This window comes from Nesoenas mayeri, assembly GCF_963082525.1.
Source record: "Nesoenas mayeri genome assembly, chromosome: 2".
Taxonomy (NCBI): Eukaryota; Metazoa; Chordata; class Aves; order Columbiformes; family Columbidae; genus Nesoenas; species Nesoenas mayeri.
In genome coordinates, this window is record NC_137543.1 from 140,309,054 (window position 1) to 140,331,945 (window position 22,892).

Genomic DNA, 22,892 nt, shown 5'->3' on the forward strand with positions numbered 1-22,892 from the left:
AGGACACCATATTTGGAAACTGGATTTACAAAATAGGTGCAAGATAGTAGTTACATACTTAGATTCTTCTGCATATTATTTTTTTGTCTTTATATTTGGTATAATTTGGTTTATTTTGTAAACTATAAAAGTTAGGCTGAAACCTACATTTTAAAAAGCTACTTAAATATAGTTCCACATAGTCATTGGTTAATTAGAGTAGAAGACCTTCAATTGCTAAAATTTTAGACATAAAATAGGGAAAAAATATTTTAAAAATTAATCAGGGAAGAATGAAAAATACAAATTCCTAATCCTATGCTTTTCAGCTGACCCACACTTCTCTCTTCAAGTTATAAAAACAAACTGTTTATTATGCAACTGGGTTGCTCAGAAGAAGGTACAGAAGCAGCATGACTGTTATTCAGAATGATTATTCCTGATGGCTTTTGATGGTCTTGATGAATGAATAAAATAATAACATACTTCAATTGAATACAATTTTGCAAGATACTACAGTACAAAATGGTTTTTTATCTGGAAGCATCATACTCCATGGGAGTTCTTAGTAGTATTTTTAGAAGGCTTGAGTCCAGTTAAGAACATTTTCTTTCCACCTACATCTACAGAAAAAATAAATTCAAAAGCTTTTCACTCTGTTTAGAAGTACTGACCTGCTTTTTTCTGCTGTTCTATGTTACTTTTACCAATCAACTACGTATTCTGTTCCAGCTAAAAATACTTTTCATTCCTACCAACTGGTCATGCTTATATCGTACTGTTATGGAATTTTTAGAGCAGACTTTTCAGTGATACAAGTGGGAGAACGGGAGAAGATGTGACTGTCATCTAGTGAGCCCAAGTTCAAAGTATGCCTTTCCTCAGTGCCAAAGGAGTTTCACCACGTGGAGAAAGGCAAGATGCATCATGTGAATGGCAGAACAGGAATTCTTACAACAGTAACAAATGCAAAACTCCATGTCATGCTTTCACATCATGAGGACTACATCTGCAGTTCTGAAATAGGTGATATGTGAAATCTACCAGCAAGTGGTTTGAACATATCTGTTAAGAATGTTATAAGATGACTGGAAAACAGTTGATGTGAGTCTGGCCTTGTACTTGAGGTGTTTAACTGAGGGGTCAAGCCCCATCATGAATGGCTCCCTGTGGATCCCCATCTCTCTGTTAAGTCTTTGAAGGTGGGTGGGTTGAACCTGGACTGCGATTCCTTATCTTTGAAAAGAATAAAAATGACCTGGCCAACCCCAGATCTCAAAGCCTGGTCTCAGTCACGTTCAAAGCTTTGGGAAAACTCAAATTTGCCATATTAATAGCCTATTGATAAGACATTTGATATGGTATCACTTTGAAAGTAATGAGAACGTGAGGGGTTAGAAGAGAAATTGTGAAGTGAGGTAACCACAAGTAAGGTTGAAAAGGAAGATGTCAGGCTTAAGGGGTTGGTTTTAGGATGGTCATATTTAATGTTTTTTTGTAGTAGCCATGATAAAATCAGAGCATACTGATGACATCTGGTAATATATACTTAGGAACCATCATAAGTACAGAGAATATCTCAGGAAATGTACTTTCATTTACAGTAAGGAGGTATTAGTGGCATTATTTGAGGCCCTAGTGAAATCTCATTTGCGATACTGTGAAATCTCCTAATTAATTGTGCTATAGCTAAGCTAAGGTGGAACAGAAAGAGGGGTAGAGGGAGGTTAGGCACATCACCAGAGAGCCTGAGGGCCTTTTGTACAAACAGATTTTAGGATGGCTCAGCTTGTTTACTTCAATAAAACAAAACCAGAGAGGAGGTACAAGTACCGTCTATAAATATATCAGGGAAGTAAGCATAAAGGATGAAAACCATTTAATTTGCAGGGCAGTGTTAACACAAGAACAAACAGATATGTACTATTCATTAATAAATATATCAGGAAATCAGAAGAATGTTTCTAGTTATTACAGCAATCAAATTCTGAAACAGCTTTTCCATAGAATTAGTGGGAACAAAAATATACCTGTTTTTAATATGGCACTTGATAAATTTATGAGGTGATTGTACAATAGAGCTTTCTGTAGCAACAGGGACCTAGGCCCTATCATTCAGGAGGACCTTTCTGTTCAGCGTTACCATGCTAATTCATGTTACACACAGCAGAACATTTTGTCCAGAATAGAAAGAATAGAAGGAGTAGAAAGAAGGAGGTAAGCAAAAGAACCTTTAACTGAGACGAAGAAAGCATGGGGAAGTTGCAGGTGGCAAGGAGGTTATCAGCAAAGTTCTTCAAGGCTCAAGTCATAGGCCCTGAGCTCTGCTTGTATACAAACACGTGTATCCAGCTACCCTATGGCTTTGTGCTTTGTTTTGTGATGCATATGGTTTGAATTTCATGCTGTTGGATCGTTACGGCTGCTGAGAGCAGTGGGGTCTGTAGCTGGTCGACTCAGCAGAGCCTTAAGTTCAACGTGCTCAACTTCCACAACACACAGCAGCAGGTCACATCCAACACCAGGTTAATGCGCACACTGGTCCAGAGATGCCAGCAGAGCTACTAATTAATTCAACTCATGTAATCAATCTGCAGCTCAGCCTCAAAAAAGAGAAATAAGAAAAACTGCTCCTCTGTGTATGTTGTAAGTTGACTTATCACTAGATTTATTTCAGCACTGAGCAAGCTCTTGCCAACAAGCTCATACCAGCAGGGAATTAAGTAACATTTCATTTGAAATGTGCCATTGTGCATTTTCTGGAACCTTTTATACCAGTAAGTACATGATCACATATACGTGGTGCTAAAAATTACTGAAATTGAATCATTTAAAACTCTGAAGTTTGAGGCTATTTAGATGGTTTCTTTTCTAAATACTTTGCTTCAAAAATGTATCTGGTCACCTGAAGGGCTGCTCTGTTTTGCCAGGGCAGCACTGATTCTATCGTCTTTTGATTTGCGTTGGCTGTTTAATCACTAGCAAGTGTGCTGTACGCAAATTTAAGTAACAAGGCTATGAGCACTTCCCTGTCAAACCTGATGATAGAACATTGCTCTGTTATTTCTTTACTTCAGAGGCTGCTCATTAATGTTGCAGAGAGTGACTCAATTCTCTTTCTTCAGTGAATCCTCTTTACAAAAGAGTGTGCAGATGTGTGGTCACAGAGATATCTGTAATTCAGTCATACAAAAGGCTGACAGCATTTTAAAACGCTCCAAACTGATTTATATTAGTCAATGCATGTTCTGAGTTTCATGCTAAATGATGCTCCAGTTCCTGCTCTTTCTGTTGTTATTGTGTACTTCAAATACTTGTATATGATGGCTTGAAAATCACAAGGGTACTGCTACATCAAATCATGGTTTTACTACTCTGTTTCTTTTCTTTCATGTTATAAATCACTAGGTATTGTGCTGTCATCAGCTCTAACAAGAAGAAGCTGTAAAGTCTCTTTCCACAACAATTTTAAAGCTTTCAGCAGCAATTTTTTTGAAATTGGTACTTTATGTGCTGTTTTTCTCAGTCTAGAGAAGAACTAACTTTGGTGGAAATATTTAAAAATTAAACTGAAATATTTTAGGAACATAGCTTTATTTTAAAGTAGAGTTGAAATAATTAAAAAAATGCAAGTCAATTTTCTTGCTTTGCCTTTTGGACCATGCACCCAGTGGTTCATTGCAATGGTGGGAAGCTGGCACAAAGGTAGCTGAAAGAAATAACTACACCAACATATCCAAGGTCCAGATTTTATAAAAAAAATTATGTATTACCTTTACAGTTTAACTAAAAATAAAATAAAAATAAATTAAAAAAATTAAAAAAGGAGATTTAACCAATGCCAATGATATCCTCTTCAGTACAATAACGTGCCACTAGATGGAGGTACCTCAACTGCAATAATAGAAAGAATAAACTGATAAACTGAAGTACAACAGTTCAAAACTTATGCTATAAAAAAACCTAAAAATGTTGGAAGAATTTTGAGGGAGACATTTTATTTTTCCCAAGTTTAGTTATCAATGAAAAACCTCAAAATCACAGAAATTGCCACTTTCGTCTTTGATCCCATCTCATAAAACTTACTGTGTGGAATGGCTGTGCTGGAGTCTGTGGGTTTACATGTGGCGTATGCTGCATCTTTGGAATTCTTCCTGAACCTCTGCAGAATGGAAAACACCACCTATTTTTTTTCTCCAAATCCCATTTATATTTAGCCACCAGCTGAAAACAAATCTGCTTTCCCAAGTACATGGAGAGGTTCTCTGATTTTAAGGGTTTTCACCTACAACCCAAGCTCTTGTGTAGCTTTCAGGTACATTAACATTTTGTGAAGATGGTCACAGATCGACTTTCCTTGACCTTACCTGTTCTGAAATAGAAATTGCAATAACAATACTTACCTCATAAACATGATCAGTGTCTTTCTTCATGGTGCTTCCATCCTAGAAACTTCATGTAACATCCTGCAGGATTGTTAGCTGCCAATCATTTTGATCTCTGTCAGTTTAAATTCGTGGGTTCATCCTTATTCCAGGTCTTATTCTCGCACAGGTGATGATCCCTCAGTGTCTGACTGACAAAGATGCATAATACCATATAGGAAAATGAAACATAAAAGTCAGCAATCAGAACCATTTTCACTTGAGGAGGTGAATTTTTAGATAATATCAAAGAATTTTCACAGAAATAGATTAAGAAAATGTTGTTGATGAGGTGGCACTTTAAAAGGAGAAATTTTTATTTGAAAGGATTTTCCTTAAAAAAAATCTGTTGCTTAGCATTGTGATTTCTATAGCTGTGTTCTGGGAATACCTCATTTTAAGATTAAAAATGGTGACTTTATTAACTAGATTAGGAAAAGCAAGAGGAGCATGACAAAAATAAATCTGCATGAAGAAGAAAAGGAATTCAGGGCTGCTGTTAGTGGCGGCTGGAACAGAAGGAAATCACCATGTTTGCACCAGTGTCTGGTGCCACTACATCTTGGTGTTTTAAGCAGGAATCGGATGACAAGAAGGAATTGATGTGGTATCCAAACCTTAAAATGCCTTTGAAATTTTAGCTGTTGCATTGTGAGATTGATTACACTGATAAATTCAAGAGTGTATAAAGCAAACAAAAGAGGAAAAGCTTTTCTTAACTTGAAAACTTTCTGAAAGCTATTTTGATTAATGATGTGAAGGAGCTTTCTTGAAGGTAGGTTCCCTATACAGCCTTCCTAATGCTTTCATATCCTGGGTTATGAATGCTGCTTTAGAATTTCAGGCAGTAATTACATGTAATACAGCTTTAGCTTTTTTCAATGATACAAAGAGTTCAGAGATAAGCTAACTGTATTCCAGTCTTCCAGATGTTTTCTTCTCTATAGCTGTGTAGGTTCAAACGTGGCTTTTGTTTTGTTTTGCTTTATTAAACAGTGTTTACATTGCTGAGCTGGAACAGCTTCCAGAAGATAGCTAGTTCCTCTGAATACTGTCATTTCAGAGCAGGTTTTTATTTGCCTTTAATTAATGTGTCTATTGTTTTCATGACAGGAATTACTACATTTCCACTTGAAAGGACAGGCTGTTCCTGTCATGTTGTGTTCCACCAAAGCATGTTGTGAAAGCCGAATAGACCCAGTTTTACTACATATTTGTCCTATGTTCTTATCAGCCATGCCTTCCTTTAGAGAGAGGAGATTCCCTGGAACTGGAACCCTTAACAGTTTTACATGCTTAAGTGCTTCAGACATCATGGTTCTGGGCACAGTATTTTCCATATGTGATAATGTACTGCATCAAAAATAAAGTTTAAATTACAGTCTTGAGCTGCTGGGTGACACGTGAATTCAAGAAAGCTGCAGCTGCACTTCAGTTACATCAGCCCTCTCCTGTGTAGCGCAGACCAGGTTCCTTCAAGGAACATCTCATGCGGGAGAGTCACTAACATCAAACTACACACACAGCCTTGAGGAGAGCTGTTGGGTTTGTGTGTAGGTTCAGGGGGGTTTGATTTGTACAAGGACCCCATGTTGCAGAATTGAAGTGATTTCCTGTTGTGTGCCAGATGCAGCTTTTTCACTGTAGTTTGAACAGCAGCCTTCCAAATTTCATGTGTTTAAAGAGGAGTGAAGCTGTGAGGGAGCCCAAGTCCTGCCAGTGCCTCAGACACCTGACATTTGCTGTGACCCTTCGAACAGTCTATACAAAGAGATAATTTCTGTGAGGCAGTCACCAGACCAATGACATTCAGAGCACTTGTTTTTAAGCTGCCTGAATGCTACTTGCAGACAAAGTATTTGCCCCCACTTTGGGCTAGAATGACTGTGTATGAAAAAGAAACTTGTCTTCTGGAGCTTTCCATGCAAGTGTTTTCCTTTGGCTTTCAAATTTGGTTCTGTAGAGTAACCCCATTTAACACTCCTTATGCCATAGGTCTTCAAAACACTTTACATTCATAGATCCTCACACCATGCAGGACAGACTTTGTTCTTGGAATAGATGAGGCAGTCACACTGGTAAAAGCCCCAGGTCTGCAAGTTATTCTTTGTAAGCAGGTGTCTAGACAGATGAAGTGTAGTAGCTCAAGAAACCCACTCCAGAGTATGTAGCATTGGGTCACAAGAACTCCCAGCCACCTTCTTTTGGCAAGAGCCATTTCCAGCCCTCAGTAGCTGAGGAGGGAGTAAAATGATTTTCTTCCATCATATGCAATAGGAAGAGGGCTGAAACGTCCCTTATGCAGTGGTTCTCAGGTGATGAACTCTTCCTCTGCACAGTGATGAGCTGCACTGAGACACCAGTGAAGTGGGGGACTTCAGTGTTTCAAGATCCAGTCCTTTAGTGCAGAAGTGGGCACAGGAATCCTGGAACATTTCTGAGGCACGATTGAGAGCATTGCCATTTTTCATAACCAATTTTGTTGCATATCCCCAGCTGCAGGAATTTGTGACATAAAGAGGGACAGCTACATTCAGAGTTATAATCTGACATCGAACCACAGCAGGGTAGAAAGAAGCACAGAATATTAGTGTATTTGCAAAAATGCTTTGAGTTTAATGATGTTGGCTGCTGATTGGTTTAGTTTGACAAACTTTGAATAAACTCCAGTGCCTTTGAAAGTGGAAGACTGATGATCTTCCCTGAAAGCAGCCATCTCCTTGCAGAGTTTAAAAAGCATGTGTGCAATTTGTGAAGGGTTCTCTAAAAAATCATTTGCATTTCAGAATATGATCCAATCCATTTTCCTTGATGATCTAAGAGGTCCTTTAGTATACATGTTGAGAAATTTGTAAGAGAAGTCTGTGTAAAGAAATCTAAGCTTTAATAATGCAAGACAAAATAGCTGTGATAATCCTCACCCTTGTGGAATTGAGTTTTGGGCAACCTGTCCTGAATTAGGCACAATAAGTACATAGAACAGGCTCCAGAAATCCGGTGTGCTGCCTATGGAGTTGCCCAAGCCATCCAGGGAGGGGTGCCAGGACTCAGGGAGAAACAGAATTTCAAATTTATGGACAGGAATCTGCCCTTAGGAACACTGTGGACTAACAGAGCATCTTCCATTATGGGAAGGCAAGGCCTTTTACAGATTTTAATGCTCTGGGCTCCCTGACACCCCTTAATTCAAGCGGTATTTTAAACCTTATTTTACTAGCAGGATATAGAAGCTATTTTATATAGTGTACTGGGCCTAGCTAGGCTAATCTGCAACATTTAGACCCATGGAAAATGAACAGCAGCTGGAAAAAAAATCTGTCTATTTTTGGTCTTACACTTCGGAACCTGATGAGACATCATAACTGGTGTAAGATAAGAATATGTATTGAAGAAATACTTAGAAAACTAAGAAAGCTTCTTCCTTCATAAGCTTCATTCCCTCAAAGGAAATAGAGCTCTTCTAAACATGTGCATGAGCCTAGTTCCTTATCACAGAAAGTATTAATAACTGGCCACAAGCAAAACAACAGAGGAGTCTGTAGGCGCTGGCACAGCTGGGCTGCTGCTGGCTGGTAGATGTGGGACGAGAACACCAGGGCGCAGCAGCTGGCACTAGTGCCGGCTTCTGGAGGGGATGTGGTTGAGGACAAATGAAATGGCATCAAAATCCTCTTTGGCAATCAAGTTGTGGGACATTTTAAAAAATAGTGTAAAATCAATCTCAAGTCAGGGAGTTTTAACCAAAAGGGAACTGGAAGAGTGGATGCACGTTGTGCCTATAAATTCTGGGCTGTGCATCCACTTTCCCTTATTTTGAAATGTTGTCTTTGATGAGTGCGTGTTTTCGTGGGCAGACAAGATTGCAGATGGAAACCTGGGTTTATAAAATGGGGAGAGCATTCATGTTGCTGATTTGGAGAAAGATTTGCTATCCATTGTATTTTCCTCCCTCTGCCAGCCCCCTGCCTCTCCCCACCCCAAACACCCCACCCCCGTACAAAGGCAGCCCCTGCAGGTGAGACCCCAGCCCGGGCTGGGCTGACACTCAGCACCAGCAGGAGGCTGGGCTGCCAGCGCACCTCCCGCTGTCCCCACTGACCTCACTTCATGCTGCTGCCGCTGCCGCTTTGCCGGTGGCAGAGCCGTCCCTGTGCCGTGTAATCCCGGCATCCTCGGAGCATCCAGCAGCTGCCGGGCACTTGCAGCCCTCTCAGGAATTCCTTTTTCTCCAAGTGGCTGCCTACTGTTGTTTCAAGGCTACTGTTTTTCATCTCATCACAGAAACACTGTAAGTATAACTTCTGCTCTGGCTCTTCAGTTATCGTCTTTGTGAAACTCATCTGTCATGTACTGAATAGTTGGAGTTATTAGCTTGAAGTCTCTATGAGGCTACTTGTGGTCTCTGCTCCTGTTTGCAGTGTTCAAATGGACCCTTAGTATTTCAGTTTTTTAGCTGGATTAAAACATGAAATCAAAACAACTCAAAATTTTGGTGTCTTCCTGGCTGCCGATTTTCTAATTTGTAGCTAAATGCTCATGTGTCCTTCCTCTGAATGCTGGTGCCTAATGAAGTGGAAGTGAGAGGTGAAGCATTTCTATCCCTGCTTGTTTGCTGGAGCCTGTTTTCTAACAAATCAAGGAAGAGAAACTTCAGTGCATATTCATAAGCTCTTGGGATGCTGAGGCAGGGAATCCTTCTGCCTGCTGAAATGTAGCAAGTGAAGTTTTAGAAAGGAGTTAGGCTGGAGTATCTGCCTGGCTCATTCCTTTGAGACCTGAAGGTGAGGTAAAGGAATACATGAGTTTAGGGACCTCAGATGGCTGCAGCAGTGTGATGGCACATTCAAACTAAAAATCATCCCAGAACCCTGAGGCTACAGCAAAAGTCACACCAACTTGGTGTGACCGTGAACTCCATGGTGTCGTCTCAGCTCTGCCTTCTTACGGGCAGTTCACATATATTTTGTATTATCTGTGGATTGTCCTTTCTTTAATTGCATCTCTAGGAGCTGCAGAGAGAATGTCAGTGTTAACACTTTGATGACATCATAGACTAACTTTTTGTATTGCCAGTGCCCAAAGATATTCTGAGAGAGCACACTTGCAGTTCTGGCCAAGTTACCAGTAAAATTTGCACAGTTGCCCAAAACATTGCCTTGAATTTGCACAGAACCTAACATCATTTTGTAATTGTATTTTACATTCTGAATTGGCAAGGGGATCAGAAACTGACGGAATGAGCATGGCACCAACTTTTGACACAGAATTGATTTAGGACACCAAAATAAGGGGCACTATCTGAGAGACTTGACTTGTCTTTTTTATTTAGTGATGTTTTGTCTAAACCTGCTTCGAGCACAGGGAATATGCTTCATAGGAGAACTGAAGCTTTCCAAGAGGGAATCCAACTATAATACTGACTACATATTCTGTAGCATTTGAAGTTCTGATTATGCCTCCTGTGTTATTACCCTTTCCATCTCTAATTCTCCAAATAGTTTCTGTGATTTGCATATAGAAATACTTGTGCCAAAAGTTTGCTTGATTTTCTAACACAAGACAGAAATTAATATGCCTTTTTCTGGTCTTGCAACAGCTACTGAATAAGTTCATAGCCCTACCTAAGCTCACCCAATACAGCGTAATGGTCTGGTTTACTGTTCCTTCATTACCACCTTTCTGAGTTAGACCATTCCATAAAAGACTGGCTGTTTATAACTCTATTACTTGTTTGCAATAATTTAAAATAGAATACCACTAGGATGCTTTCAGCATCTGCTATTAATCTGATTTTACTCATGATCTAAGCACAGGAGTTTAAAGGAAGAAGTCTTGAGCTCAAGGATCAGTTCTGACATAGGCTACATGCACTTCAAACTTTCTACATCAGGTTTTCATATTCTAAACAGCATTAACAATTGCTAGGTGCAAACCTAGCTCCAGTGTGAGGGTTCATTGACTGGTATTTATTCCATGGTTTGATAAGAATTATTGTTCTGTAAGAATTAAGTACTATGCAGAACCACAAAGCATAAATCATCTATTGAGGTATCCTTGAAAGTTATGTGAGAATGAACGATATAATGGCATAATCACTGTGATTTTTATACGCTTTCTTTCAGGTATCTTCTTGGGAGTATGGAATTTGTATGGAAAAGAAGGTGGTATCTACAGCTGGGCTGTATATTGATACTGAATTTGGTTTATGCCAATCTAGACTATCAAAAAGAAACTCCTCCAAGCCTGGGTCAGATTGACCATCAGTGCTGGGAGGTGTCATCTCATGGGCTGGTGGAAATGAAGAAACTCAAGGTAGCAGATACGGTCATTGCTCTCTGGGACTTCATGATGTTCCTAAAGGAATCCCCTAAGCCCAAGCACAATGAACTCTTCAATGATTTAGCCCAGAACTTCTGGGATATGTATGTAGACTGTGTGCTCTCAAGATCCCACGGGATGGGCAGAAGACAATTAATGTCTCCCAAATATTCTTCCACATACTCACATAGAACTTTAGAAGGTAACTACAGGATATGGTGTTAGCCTGTTGTGTACCAACATCAAACTGAAACACTGTTTCATCCTTGTCCTTGATTGTATAGACAACTCAATATAGTAATTTCCAGTTTTCTATCTCTACTTGTCAAAAGTATTTGCATCTTTCAATGGTAGCTACTTTCACAATACATGAGTCAAAAGTAGCTAGGGTACTACACTTCTATAGTTAACAAAGTATAAAAAGTGTCAGGTATGCATGTGAGAGTGTGTGGAAATGGATGCTGCTTTCTCTGATTATCACTGTGTGCATGTAACTGACATCATAATACTAAAAGTTTTCTGGCATTTGGAATTAAGTCTCAATCAACCCTCTTGTGAGAAGGGAAGGTCAAATCCCTGACTGCTTAAACCCTGTTCTTCCCATTAAAACCATTGCCACATACTGGGATCTCATGGTCAATGTGAATCACCAAATGGTGACAAATTCTGGTCATCGTGGTCTGGGATGAGTCTGAACTGAGATCATACAGGTGATTTGCTTTACATTTTATTCACCTGTCCTAGATCCATGAGCTTCCTTCCTCCTTGGCAAGAGGCGTTTTTCTGATCTACACAGTCAGATGTTTTATATTTCCAGGCTGAACATGGATATGATTTAATCCTAGCATTCCTGACCATATTGCTTGGAAAATAACTACCTTTCTTTCACAATCTTGCAGGGTCTGCTTTCACCAACCCATTTTAGGCCAAAAGGGGAGAAAAGGAAGATACCTCAGCAAGACAACATCAAAGTGAAGTGGCACAAAAGCACAGCATGTCCTGTAGATGCTTAGACAAATCCATTGGCATAGTTCAACCTTTTTTTCCTCTATATAAATTACTTAATCATTGCTAACTTGATAAGTATGTGAGCTCCCACGTTGTCACTTTTGCTTTCCTGCCTTGCAATCTACCAAGGTTGCCTTTTTCCCACTGCATGTGTGAATGCTTTATGTTTTGAGTCAACACCTTTGTTCTCTCAGGTAAGCTTGTAAGTCTGAACCAGTGTCATATTTTTGTAGAGGCTCATCTTTTCCAATAATTCTCTTTTTTAAAGTTAATTTTGATGGAAACCCAATATATTTTTATACATTAAGCAATGGAGAAAATGTCAACAAACATATTTTATACAGTCTTGCACATACAATCAACTTTACTTTTAAGAACTGCAAAAAAGTATGACATCAAGCTAAAGGAAAGGATTATGCTCATTGTAATGTCCTGTGCAGTCTAAACTTTGTATTTTATCACTGTGTAGTCTAGGCTATGGATTAATTAAAGTATTTTTCTATGCAGCTAGGTCTGAATAGTAGTAATTTTCTTTTCTATTAGCATGTTATTTGCGAACCCATCACTACATTGCATTAAGAAGAGTACTTTACACAAGACTGCTCTTTATTTACACATTCATACAGGTAAATAAGATGATACAACCCATCCCTGTCCTAGCAGGCAAGTTCACAGTTGAGAAGAGACCTGTGCATCAAGTGGGTTAAAAGAGTGAGAGACTGGCTTGACTAGTGCTCCCACATAAGAAACCATCGAGCATGGGTGAGCTGGTTCAGGGAGATTAACCATCTAGTTAACCCATTTCTCCTGAGCACAGAAAGCCTGAGATCAAGTGGGAACAATCAGGGATGCTGACTGTTCTCTGCTTTACTCCTTGGGCAAGGCAGCTTGTTCAGTCCCTGTTGTGTTCCAGCCTTTGATGAGATCCCAACTGGGTTTAATTATTGTAGGAAACAGTATTCTACTGTAACAGCATATAAACCTTCATAAGTAACAAGAAATCCATCCCACATAATGCCTAGCTCATACATAGCTCATAAAATACCCAACAGTTCTCATAGATGTGTAAATGTTAGTTTAGGTAAACACAATCTTAAACCACATCTTGTAAAATATGTCTCCTACAGTATTCTGGAGCAGGTACAAAAATAGTGAGAAATTTCTCTTAGCCATGAATATCCCTGTAAGTTCATGATACAATAAATATTTTAAATACATCTTTTCTTTTGAGCAAATAGAGGGAGTCATGACTGACCCAAACCCAGAGGTTTCAAGAATTGATACATCATGATGAGCAGCTATTTGAGAGTTATTGTCTAATCTGTTCCAACAATATCCAGTTTATATAGCTGTGTACTGTATTGCATTTGCAACAAAGTGCTTTAACTGTCATAAACCAGATAAATAAATTATGATAAATAAAATCATGAAAATAAATTCACACCTATAAATAATTTTATTAATCACCTACAGAAATGTAAAACTATAATAATGTTTTAAAGGTAATGTTTCTATATCAATGGTCTTTTCATTGAGTGTCAGAGCAAGGTATCCTATGCGGTTTTAAAAGCTCCGTCCTTCCTCAGACTGTAAGTCTTCGTTTTCATCAGTTTTCTATAGGAGACAAAGGTGCTTAGCATCTCCTGTAACTGGCTCTGGAATGCTTGAACAATCTATTTGTATGGTCACCCTGCAGTATCTGTCAAAGTGTGGGGTGATTGTGAACAAGAGGAACACAGCACCATAAGCAGCAGCAGCAGCACAAATTCCAGGTGGACGTACCTGTTTTGTCTATGACAGAGCCATGGAAGGTCAGCTGGCTACTCCTGGGGTCTCTGCTAGAGCGATTAACAGTGAATGGGATGATATTTCCCGCCCCCGCCCAGTTCTCAGCACTCTCTCCATCCCTGGGTTACAGCACAAACAGCAAGCCCGGTTTTCTTGGGTTCCCCCTGCCTGGGCAGCCAGATCATCAATCAAATGCCGTGTATGCTGCTGTGAAGCCTTGTGTTAGTGTTCACTCATGAAGTGTAAATGCAAGCATTTCAGGAAATTCTATCCCCTTCTTTCTCCAGTCTTTATTACCATTGACAAGAGTATTTGCAGCTACTTGCCCGCAACGGCTGGGTGTCTGCAGCAGAAGCACAATGCAGTTGAGGGAGGAATGCTGTGGTGCTCATTTGTGCCTGATTTAAGGTTTTTATGTAAGCATAAATATAAAATGTTTGTCAGTTAAAAGATCTTTATATCCTTACCTGGGCTACACTGTACTGCTATAGCTTTTGTTCAGAAATTTGAAGGATTTATGCATGAATCCCATATGTTTTTTTTTTAAAAAAACGGACCTTTGCCTTGCTGCCAGTAGTAATGAGTCACCCACACATTCACATATGTAAAAAACCTCTAAATGTCATAGTCTTTGTTCTCCTAGTCACATATTTATTGTTTGGTTTTAACTGTGAAAAGACAATGGAGCATACTTTTTGTGGCCCCAACGTATGGATATATTTTGACATTACCTAAAACAGTAATAAAGCAGCACGGCTGCTGAAGAGTTGTCAGAGAAATATAAACAACTAAGCAAGACTTTACTTGACATAGAGGACTTTAGTTAGATCATGTCTCTATACCTTAGCTTAACTTGCTTGCTGGCAGGCAAGAAATACGCATACAGGCTTGCTTAAGAAAACATGCTTCAACTTTATGCAGATAATTTTTGGAAAAAAAAAGTCCTAATTAAATGAGATTATACCTAAAAATTACCAGTGAGCAAGCACCCAGCATAAAAATTAAATTAAATTAGCATAGCTCAATTTAATTTCTCTAGCTTTAAGCACTAGATGACTATCTTACTCTGCAATGTAACGCTTAACAGAACTGCTCATAAGAAAATGCTTCTTTGGAAACAACATGTGAAGATTTCTCTAAAATTTAAATACCATTCCATATTTTATAATTTTCTTCAGATTCTCCTTTTTATGGAATTTAAGTAGACAATTTTTAAACAAAAATCTCTGCTTTAATTTTTAATGCCAGCACTGCAATGTCTTGTTACAGGGACAAACATATTTTTAAGAAACGCTTATACACGCCCCCTACCCCAGTGCGTCCCCCTTTCAGGAAGTAAAAAATGGTGCTGGAAACTAAATTCTACCTGTTTAGTTCAAATTTATTTCTATTTTTCAAGTTGGAGTTTAACAAAGTGAAAGCTTGTGCTTTTCTCAAAACATTTCTTACAGGCAAAAATGACAGGCAACGTGTTTGTATGTCACAGAACCCCTTGCAATGTCAAAGCAATTTATCCTGTAGCACTGGACTGCAACTGGTTTTAAATTGAAGAAACAGCCTCAGGGGGAATCTTGCTCTATTGTAATATAGCAAACTCTGGCTTTGCCCAAGTTCAGAAAGGAGACAATAGCTTAGAAACTGAGTTGTCTACAAAAAGATCTGCTGCTCACAAGTTTGTCTTGGTATTCTAGAGTGCTAGGGTGAATGAGGATCAATTCTTGTTGGAGACAAGATGGGCAATAACCCAAGAAATAATTAGAATAGTAAGATCAGGTAAGAGCTGTGAGAAACCCACAAGGAGCCAGACATTTCAGCATGTCTCTCCAACAGGCTTGGAGAAACTGTTGGCACAGAGAAGCTTCTTAGTGAGTCTTTAGATGAAAAGTGAGAGAACAGAAGTCCTGATGCTAAAGGCAGCAATTCAAGGGAAAAAAAATGGACTTGGACAAAGCACATGGGTATGATATCCAGGAAAATGATGAACTGGATGTGTTTATGTGAAGGTTCATCATGCTGCTCAGATACTTTAACTACAAAGTGTGGAATGTGTCAACAAGAGGTGGAAAGCTAAACAGTGGATTTAGTGATAGTAGATCAGAGTAGCCTGACACTAGCACATAAAATTATTAGACCCAACATACCTTTGTACCACACTGTACAGGGTATTTCATTAATAAATCATTCCCATGTTTATATTAGTTAAGACAAAATATAATTGTATTCTCCAGATGTTCTATGCAATTCATCAAAGCAGATTTTATCTTTTATCTAAAATACACATACGGTTAACTAAAATATTAAAAGCACTGCTCAGAACACTATTCTACATGTACTGAACCTTTCTTGACTGAGTCCAACGTTTTAAGTCTTTTGATGTTTTTTGATGTTTTTTAAGGCTCTTTCACAAACAGCGGGCTTTTTAAGAGAAAGGTTTCTAACAGCCAGTGGCCCTCCAATTAATTGAGGAGGTGTACTTTCAACAGTTACTAAGCGACCAGATCCAATCTGAAAAACAAAGTAAATGCATTGCTTGGGATTCATGTTAGCATTTAAAATAAAATGAGAGTTAAATCATGAACTGTCTTTCAAAAATATTATTCAGCTGGTGGAGGTGCACGTTGAGGTTTCCAAGATCCACTCAAACTATCCTTTATACTAAATTCACAAATTGTTCCCATCGATACAAAGGAAAAAACAGAGTGTTTTTTCAGCAGGTACCTTTATGTATTCTGCTTTTCTGCCTGCATGTCTGATCTTATGAATAGAGGAAAAGAAAATAAAACCTTTATTACAATAGAACTTTGTTGTGCAATGTTATTTAAATCTGTATAAATCAGCTGCAGTTTTTGTCCTTAGCGTTTCACTATACATTAATACTTCAAAGAAAAAAAAGATAACAGACCCCATTTCTCTCAGAATGCAATTGTCTATAACTACTGCTCCAGGAAAACTCCAAGACTGAGAAAGACCTACACCTCACCTTTTCATTAATACTATTTATACTGAATAGATTCAGGTCTTTGAATAAAAAGTCCCTGAGTGACACCTCTGTCTTCTAACCATGACCTACTAAAACAAACAATGAAACTATTTGGGTGCATGTGGTTCACATGTTTGTTTACTTGACCTTAACTGGTTTGCAACAACCATTTTAGCTTAATTTTCATCTATCCCTACCATGGGTGTTTGGCAGAAAGGAGGAAAGAAGATTGTTCCATGAAAAAACTGCCAGCCATATTTATCATTTGTAATTCTTCTAAGCAATGGAGCCAAGGAATTTTATCTGATGTTGCTGATGTGTTCATTTTCTTAATACACTTATTCTGCAAAATGGAATAACCTTTTCCTCATTTTTGTCTACAGTTGTTTAAATATGGATTATAGAACCATGAAGATATTTTCTTGTTAAATCCTCCCCCTCCAAAGAACTGAATAATCCTGGCTTGAGGTCCAAGTCTTTAAAATAAAATCTAATAATGCATCTCTCTATTAACAATTTCCAAAATACTCATGTTTATATCTAAATTTTTCAGATACTTTCTGCAAAATATTGCTGATGAATAGTTTCACTGATTTATGTATGTATGTAACTGAATAATTTTTTCAACCCACTTCATCTCGCATTCAGAGATATATATTCTCCATATATTCTCTATATATTGTCCATATATTTAAGAAGTTTAGGTCAAAGATGATTTGATAAAAAACCTAGTCCAGCACCCTGGGACCATCCCCTTGCTTTCTGTTAAGCTCCTCCTTTCTTCATCACACCAAACATGAACTGCCCGTTTTCTTTTTCAGGATGCAGCCACCTTAGTCGTCATTACTCATTCATGCCATAGAGCCCATGATAATAGAATCTCTCATCTTTGTACAAGTTTGAAAATAGCACCTCAAGTTTTTTTCTTCCTTATTTCTCCTTACACATATGTACGCAACGTAAATGAAGGAGCTCTTGACCTCAGCAAGGTTTTCATGAAAGGCTGTCCCACAGGAGGTACATGTCAAATAAGCATAGGGACCATCTTGCTCACAATTCTTATGAGTAATTTGCAGACCTGAATCTCATTCTGACCAACTACCTGTTGTCTAAGGATATGTCAGAAGGGGAAGTGGTGCTTTGCAGGAGATACAGACTCTTTCTCATATACTTGGAGCTTGTTAACATAATTAAAGGAAGAGTAAGCAGCAGCACATGTACAGCCAGAATAAACCCCAAACCACTTACACATTAGTGAAAATAAAACAGTGTCATTTGGGATTACTTACTGTTGTACCAAGGCCCTTAATATCAGTAGAATGGACTGTTCCATTTTCAATCTTCAATTTAGATCTGGAAGTCTCTATTGATTTTTCCTGAAGCTTTTTTGCTTTCTAAAGATAGTTAGAAAAAAATGCAAAATTGTTCTCATCAGAATGAATTATATCATTTGAACTTGTTAGAAAACATACAAACGAAATGGCACAATAAATGAGGTGATAATTCTATTGGCCTTAAATTGTAAGTACCCTTCTTCTGGTTGTGACTGTCTCTCATGCTGTGGACCTGAAAAGAGAATAAATGGACATGGCTTCACAGGGGCAAGAAGGAAATGAGCATTTACTATGACCTGTGGGCTATATGCTTTCTAATGTAGCTATCTTTGCTGTTATCTTTAATCACCACAAGAGCACACTGTTGCCTCATGTTCAGCTTGTCAGCCCATCCACAGCACACACCTATTCAGCCAGTCAGTCAGTCCCCAGGTATGACAACTGCGATCCAACCCTGATGCATGACTTCATGTTTGATTTTCCTGAACTGCACGAGATTTTGGTCAGCCCATTGCTCCAGTTTGTCAAGGACCTTCTGAATAGTGACTCTACCTCCCAACACATGCTTCCTCCAGCTCAGTGTCATGCATGAATGTGATAAGGTTGCATACTGATTCAATACCCAAGTCATTAATGAAAATGTTAAACAGTATCAACCCTATAATTAACTCTGAGAAATAGAATTCAAAACTGACTGCTAGTTAAACTTTAATCACTGACTGCTGTCCTTTGAGCCCGTCAGTTAAGCCAGTTTTTCATCCAACTTGTAGTCCAGCTGTAGTGAACAACACCTCCATGTAGTCCAGACCAAGTCTTTCCAATTTTGCTACAAGGATGCTACATAAGACTGTACTGAAAACCTTGCTAAAGCCAAGGAAACAACATCCATCTTCCTCCTTCTCTAGGGCTAATAATTTTATCACAAAAGGCAGCCGTGTTGGCAATGTATGATCTGTCCGTGGTAAATCCATGGCAGCCGTTTCCAATCACCTTCTTGACCCTCATGTGCCTAAAACAGCTTTCCAAGGACTCAGTTAAAACTAACCAGCCTGTAGTTCTCCAAATCTTTTTTCTGTCCCTTTTTAATTTCTGATTCTAGCATAGATCTTTACCATAGGCCAGTGAGGTGCTTGCACATGAAGAAAATGGTTCTCTTTTGAATCTCCTTTGAGAAATGAAGAAAAATTCAGCTGCCAAAGCATTTATTTTCATTCATTCTCCAACTTCATCTGATCGTTTAACTAGGAATCTAGTATTTCTTATGATATTTTGGGAAAGCACAAATATTGCTAAAAGAAATTCCTTCTATCATAAAATATGTCCCATCTTGAAAAATGTTTTCTATATTAAAAATAGGGAATGAAGTATTACAAGTAATAAAGAATGATCAGACTTTTAGTTTCAGCAGTTTCAGGACAAATATATACATATACACATGCCCAATTGCAAGTGGATAAACAATGTTAATCTCCAATTTGTGACTGTAATCAGAAAAGCAAATCATAGAATCACAGAAAAATAAAAAATTGTGTATCTTTGCCAATACGTCTTACGGTTCATTCTTCTATGTCTGTGTGAATATAAGATTTACTATAAATTCTACTTGAATATCCTCATAATTCATTAAGAAATCTGTTTGGAACTTCCAAATTATTATCACTACACTGTGAAGGTACATTTTGCTCCATTGCTCAGATTTCTTACCTTCAATGCCTCATAGTCTGATGTCCGAGCCAAGAAATTTTCCCAAGATTTAGCTACCATTTCTCTCTGTTTATGGATAGCTTGGATCTGTAATATAAATGAGATTTACGTGATGGAACACAATCTTGTTCTCTTGAGCTTCCCTGAACATTTGGCTTGTGCTGTTTGGATAGTAGGTTCACCTATGCCCCTTTGGCTACCTTAGCTCATCCCTCTCACTTGAGATTTGATGATAATGTTGTAGTAATGTCCTTGTCCTTTAAAGACTTCAATCATATACTGCCTTAAAAAAATGCTTACCTTCTCTGTTGCAAACAAATTTTCCCCTCTTCCAACATAGATGTTGGAACAGCCCCAGCTCTTTCAGGAATACTTTCTGTATATTCCAACTCTCAAATGCTGAATAACAGAGATGGAATCAATTCTGGTGGCAAAAGTGCAGGCATCATAATGCATGACAACCCCTCAGAAACACTAGTGTGAGATTTTATACAACTGGATCAACTGATCTTACTTCCCAGAAAGGAGGAGAGGATGAGACAGTAGATGAAAAAAAAATGCCAAATGCTTGTCTTATAACCAAAGCTGGAAAATGTCTATACCTGCTCACTCTCAGCATGCTGAGAGGCACAAAACACTACACTTTGAAGTACTGAAGCTTCGTGAATAATCAGCGAAGGGAGCTTATAACAGAGCCTTATGTTTCATTTTAAGAAGCAGATTCAGTTGTAATAAGAACTTTAAATTATCTGCTACAAATGAACACAGGTGCAACTTTTATAGTACCATAATGATAATTTCTTGTTACACCATTGCTGATGCATCACTGATGATACTGCTTCATTCTTTCATGTTGCTCTCTAAATATTGGCAAAATTATATAAGTTGGGAGAACTGAGGTTAGCCTAATTTAATTTAAAATTTTTCTGCTGAGACATTAAAATATCTTCAATCACTGTAAACATACAGAATTCTCAACATTATAGAGTAAGAAAATCTTCATGGAAGTTGACAAAAAAAAAAAATCTTTACACATGCTTTATAATACTTGTTTAAATACTCCTTGTTTTACCTTTTTATATGTTTTTTCCTCCTCTTGGATTTCTTGGTGATGTTGACTTTCAAGCACTTCAGTCTGCAAAGCAGCAACTATTCTTCCGGTATCTTCTGGTACTTCTGAAATAATTTTCAAGGCTTCCTCATCCGATGAAATAGGCTTGAATTCTTCTTTTATTTCTGCACACATTTCACTCCAAACTTCTCCAACCTGTGTGTGAAACATAAAACACACTATTTGATATTTATCTCTTTTTCAGTTCCATTTATTCAAAATATAATAGAGCAACTATCTCTCTCCTTACTGTTGTTTCATTTCCCAGAATTGTTATGCAAGGTTAGGCTTCAGTAATGTTATTCCAAGTTCATTCATGATAATCCTCCTTAAGCCTTCCCAAGCCCAAGCTTGACTCCACAGAGCAGTAACAGGAACACTGATAACTACAGAAACTCAGAAGAAATACAGATCGCTACAAGATGCCAAATTCCAAGAGTAAAGTGTTGCATCCTACTGTCACTTTCTGTAAAATCTCAAATTGTGCACATTATCAGGGCAAACTGCAGCATGAGACATAAATGGAAGCTGGAATTATCAACTAAAGATCCCAACTTGCTAGCTCCTGAACACTTCAAGCTCTTGCAGAATTTGTTCCTAAGCAGAAAATTGGCAGAAACCAAAGCATCTTTTGAGCAGAGTGGCTCCCACAAAGCTCGTTACCCTGTTCTTGTTTCCTGTGGGTGCATTACTTTTTAACTTTTGACAGTATGGATAGATACTGCATGTGGGGACAAAGATGGGGAAGTACAGAAAAGCTTTTATCAGAATATGTGTTTAATGTCATTTTTAATAGCAAACTACCTCCCCTCCACCTCTCCCTCAACCTGACTTAAGTGCACAAAGAGGCAGTCCTACCCTCCAGCCCTTCCCCAGTTTCTTACTCCTATCCTGGCACATCCTGGTTTCTTGAGCTGACAAACAGTTAAAACTGTTTTTTTTTTTTTCCTGATATACTTTAAACTAGTATTGGTTTCTAGTCTTTATTTTCTATGTAGTCACAAACATTTGTAGCAGTACAAAGGAAGAATCTGGGGAGTTCTGGAATCATGGAAGTGATGGAAAATACCAACTCACACTCCGTGAAACAATAGGTGACTTGTGACATAGGTGGCAGCTTTTTTATTTGTTTATTGTATCCTGAGATATAGTTGTGCATATACAGTAGTAATATTTTCTTCCACAATACTCACTTTAAAGTCAATATAACGCCGTATGATGGCAAGTGTGACAAAATCCTTAGCAGATAAGCCAGGTAAATTTTCAAAACCTAAAGGAATATTAATCATGTCAGCATTAGCAGCATGATGAATTTATCTTAAAATACAGCATTCTAAGGAAGACAACATCTTATTTATCATATAATCACATGCAAAATCTTCATCACACACATCAGTCAGCCACTGTTTTAATGCTCAGCAGGCTTTTGGTGATGAAGAACCTATTTTTCAAGTAATAAATTCACTCTATACTATTTACTTATGTCTCCAGCAAATTCCCAATCACTTGGAAAGACAGGATAGTACTGTATTTGCTATGCTTTTGTGCTAAGAGCTTGATCTTCCCTTAAAGAAGACAGACAGTTGAGTCCACAGTTTACAGTCTCTAAAGAAGCAATTCAGCACAAATAGAGTTTGCTTTAGCTGTGAAGTAGCCAACAGGAGAATCCTTTACAGGCTCTCCAGTATTTTGTTTCAAAGACATGTAATAAGGGTCTCTGCCATTTTAGAGATTTGAGCCTTGAGCATAATGATTCCATCTTTTCAAAAATATGTCTACAATATGTGTAAAATATAAGGTAGAGAAATATGGTTGCTGATTCTATGTCTTTCCCCACCCCCACCCCCAAATGTTATTTATACTTGATTTAAAACCAAACAAAACAACACAACAACTATACAGTCTATCAGATCTTATTCTAGACTTCATCATGCCATCTGTGTGGTAACTGGGAATGTAGCATTTATCTATTAGAGTATAATCACATCATGTTTTGAAGTTAAGACATACTATAAATAAAGACCAATTAACACCAGTTTTCTACATCACTGTGTTACAGGCTGTCATGGAGCATGACTACAGTAAGAGGAAGATGCTGAGAAAATACTATAAAAATATTTCTGTTTTTTTACTATCCACTTTCATGTCATTTCAGTACCTAACAGGAGATGCTACATTGTATATAACTAACATTAGGTATGTGAATACATGAGAAAGCTGTAACAAAGCCCCATGCCTTTTTGCTT

The 22,892-nt window shown here is 38.1% G+C and overlaps 2 protein-coding genes across 2 annotated transcripts in view; one reads left to right on the forward strand and one right to left on the reverse strand.

The window, feature by feature from the left end:
- Positions 1-10,541: 10,541 nt before the first annotated feature.
- FAM237B (family with sequence similarity 237 member B) lies at positions 10,542-10,946 on the forward strand (the record flags this gene model as incomplete). The annotated part of the gene is made up of 1 exon (XM_080364210.1): positions 10,542-10,946. The coding sequence occupies one exon, from the start codon at positions 10,542-10,544 to the stop codon at positions 10,944-10,946; it is 405 nt and encodes a 134-aa protein (XP_080220336.1).
- Positions 10,947-15,835: 4,889 nt separating this feature from the next.
- Positions 15,836-22,892, reverse strand: part of CFAP69 (cilia and flagella associated protein 69) — a gene marked incomplete at both ends in the record, with an annotated part of 29,275 nt that continues 22,218 nt past the window's right edge. The window contains 6 exon segments of the mRNA XM_080338972.1: positions 15,836-15,892; positions 15,894-16,022; positions 17,787-17,891; positions 19,536-19,622; positions 20,608-20,802; positions 21,840-21,916. Of these exon segments, the coding sequence (XP_080195098.1) occupies positions 15,836-15,892; positions 15,894-16,022; positions 17,787-17,891; positions 19,536-19,622; positions 20,608-20,802; positions 21,840-21,916 (650 nt within the window).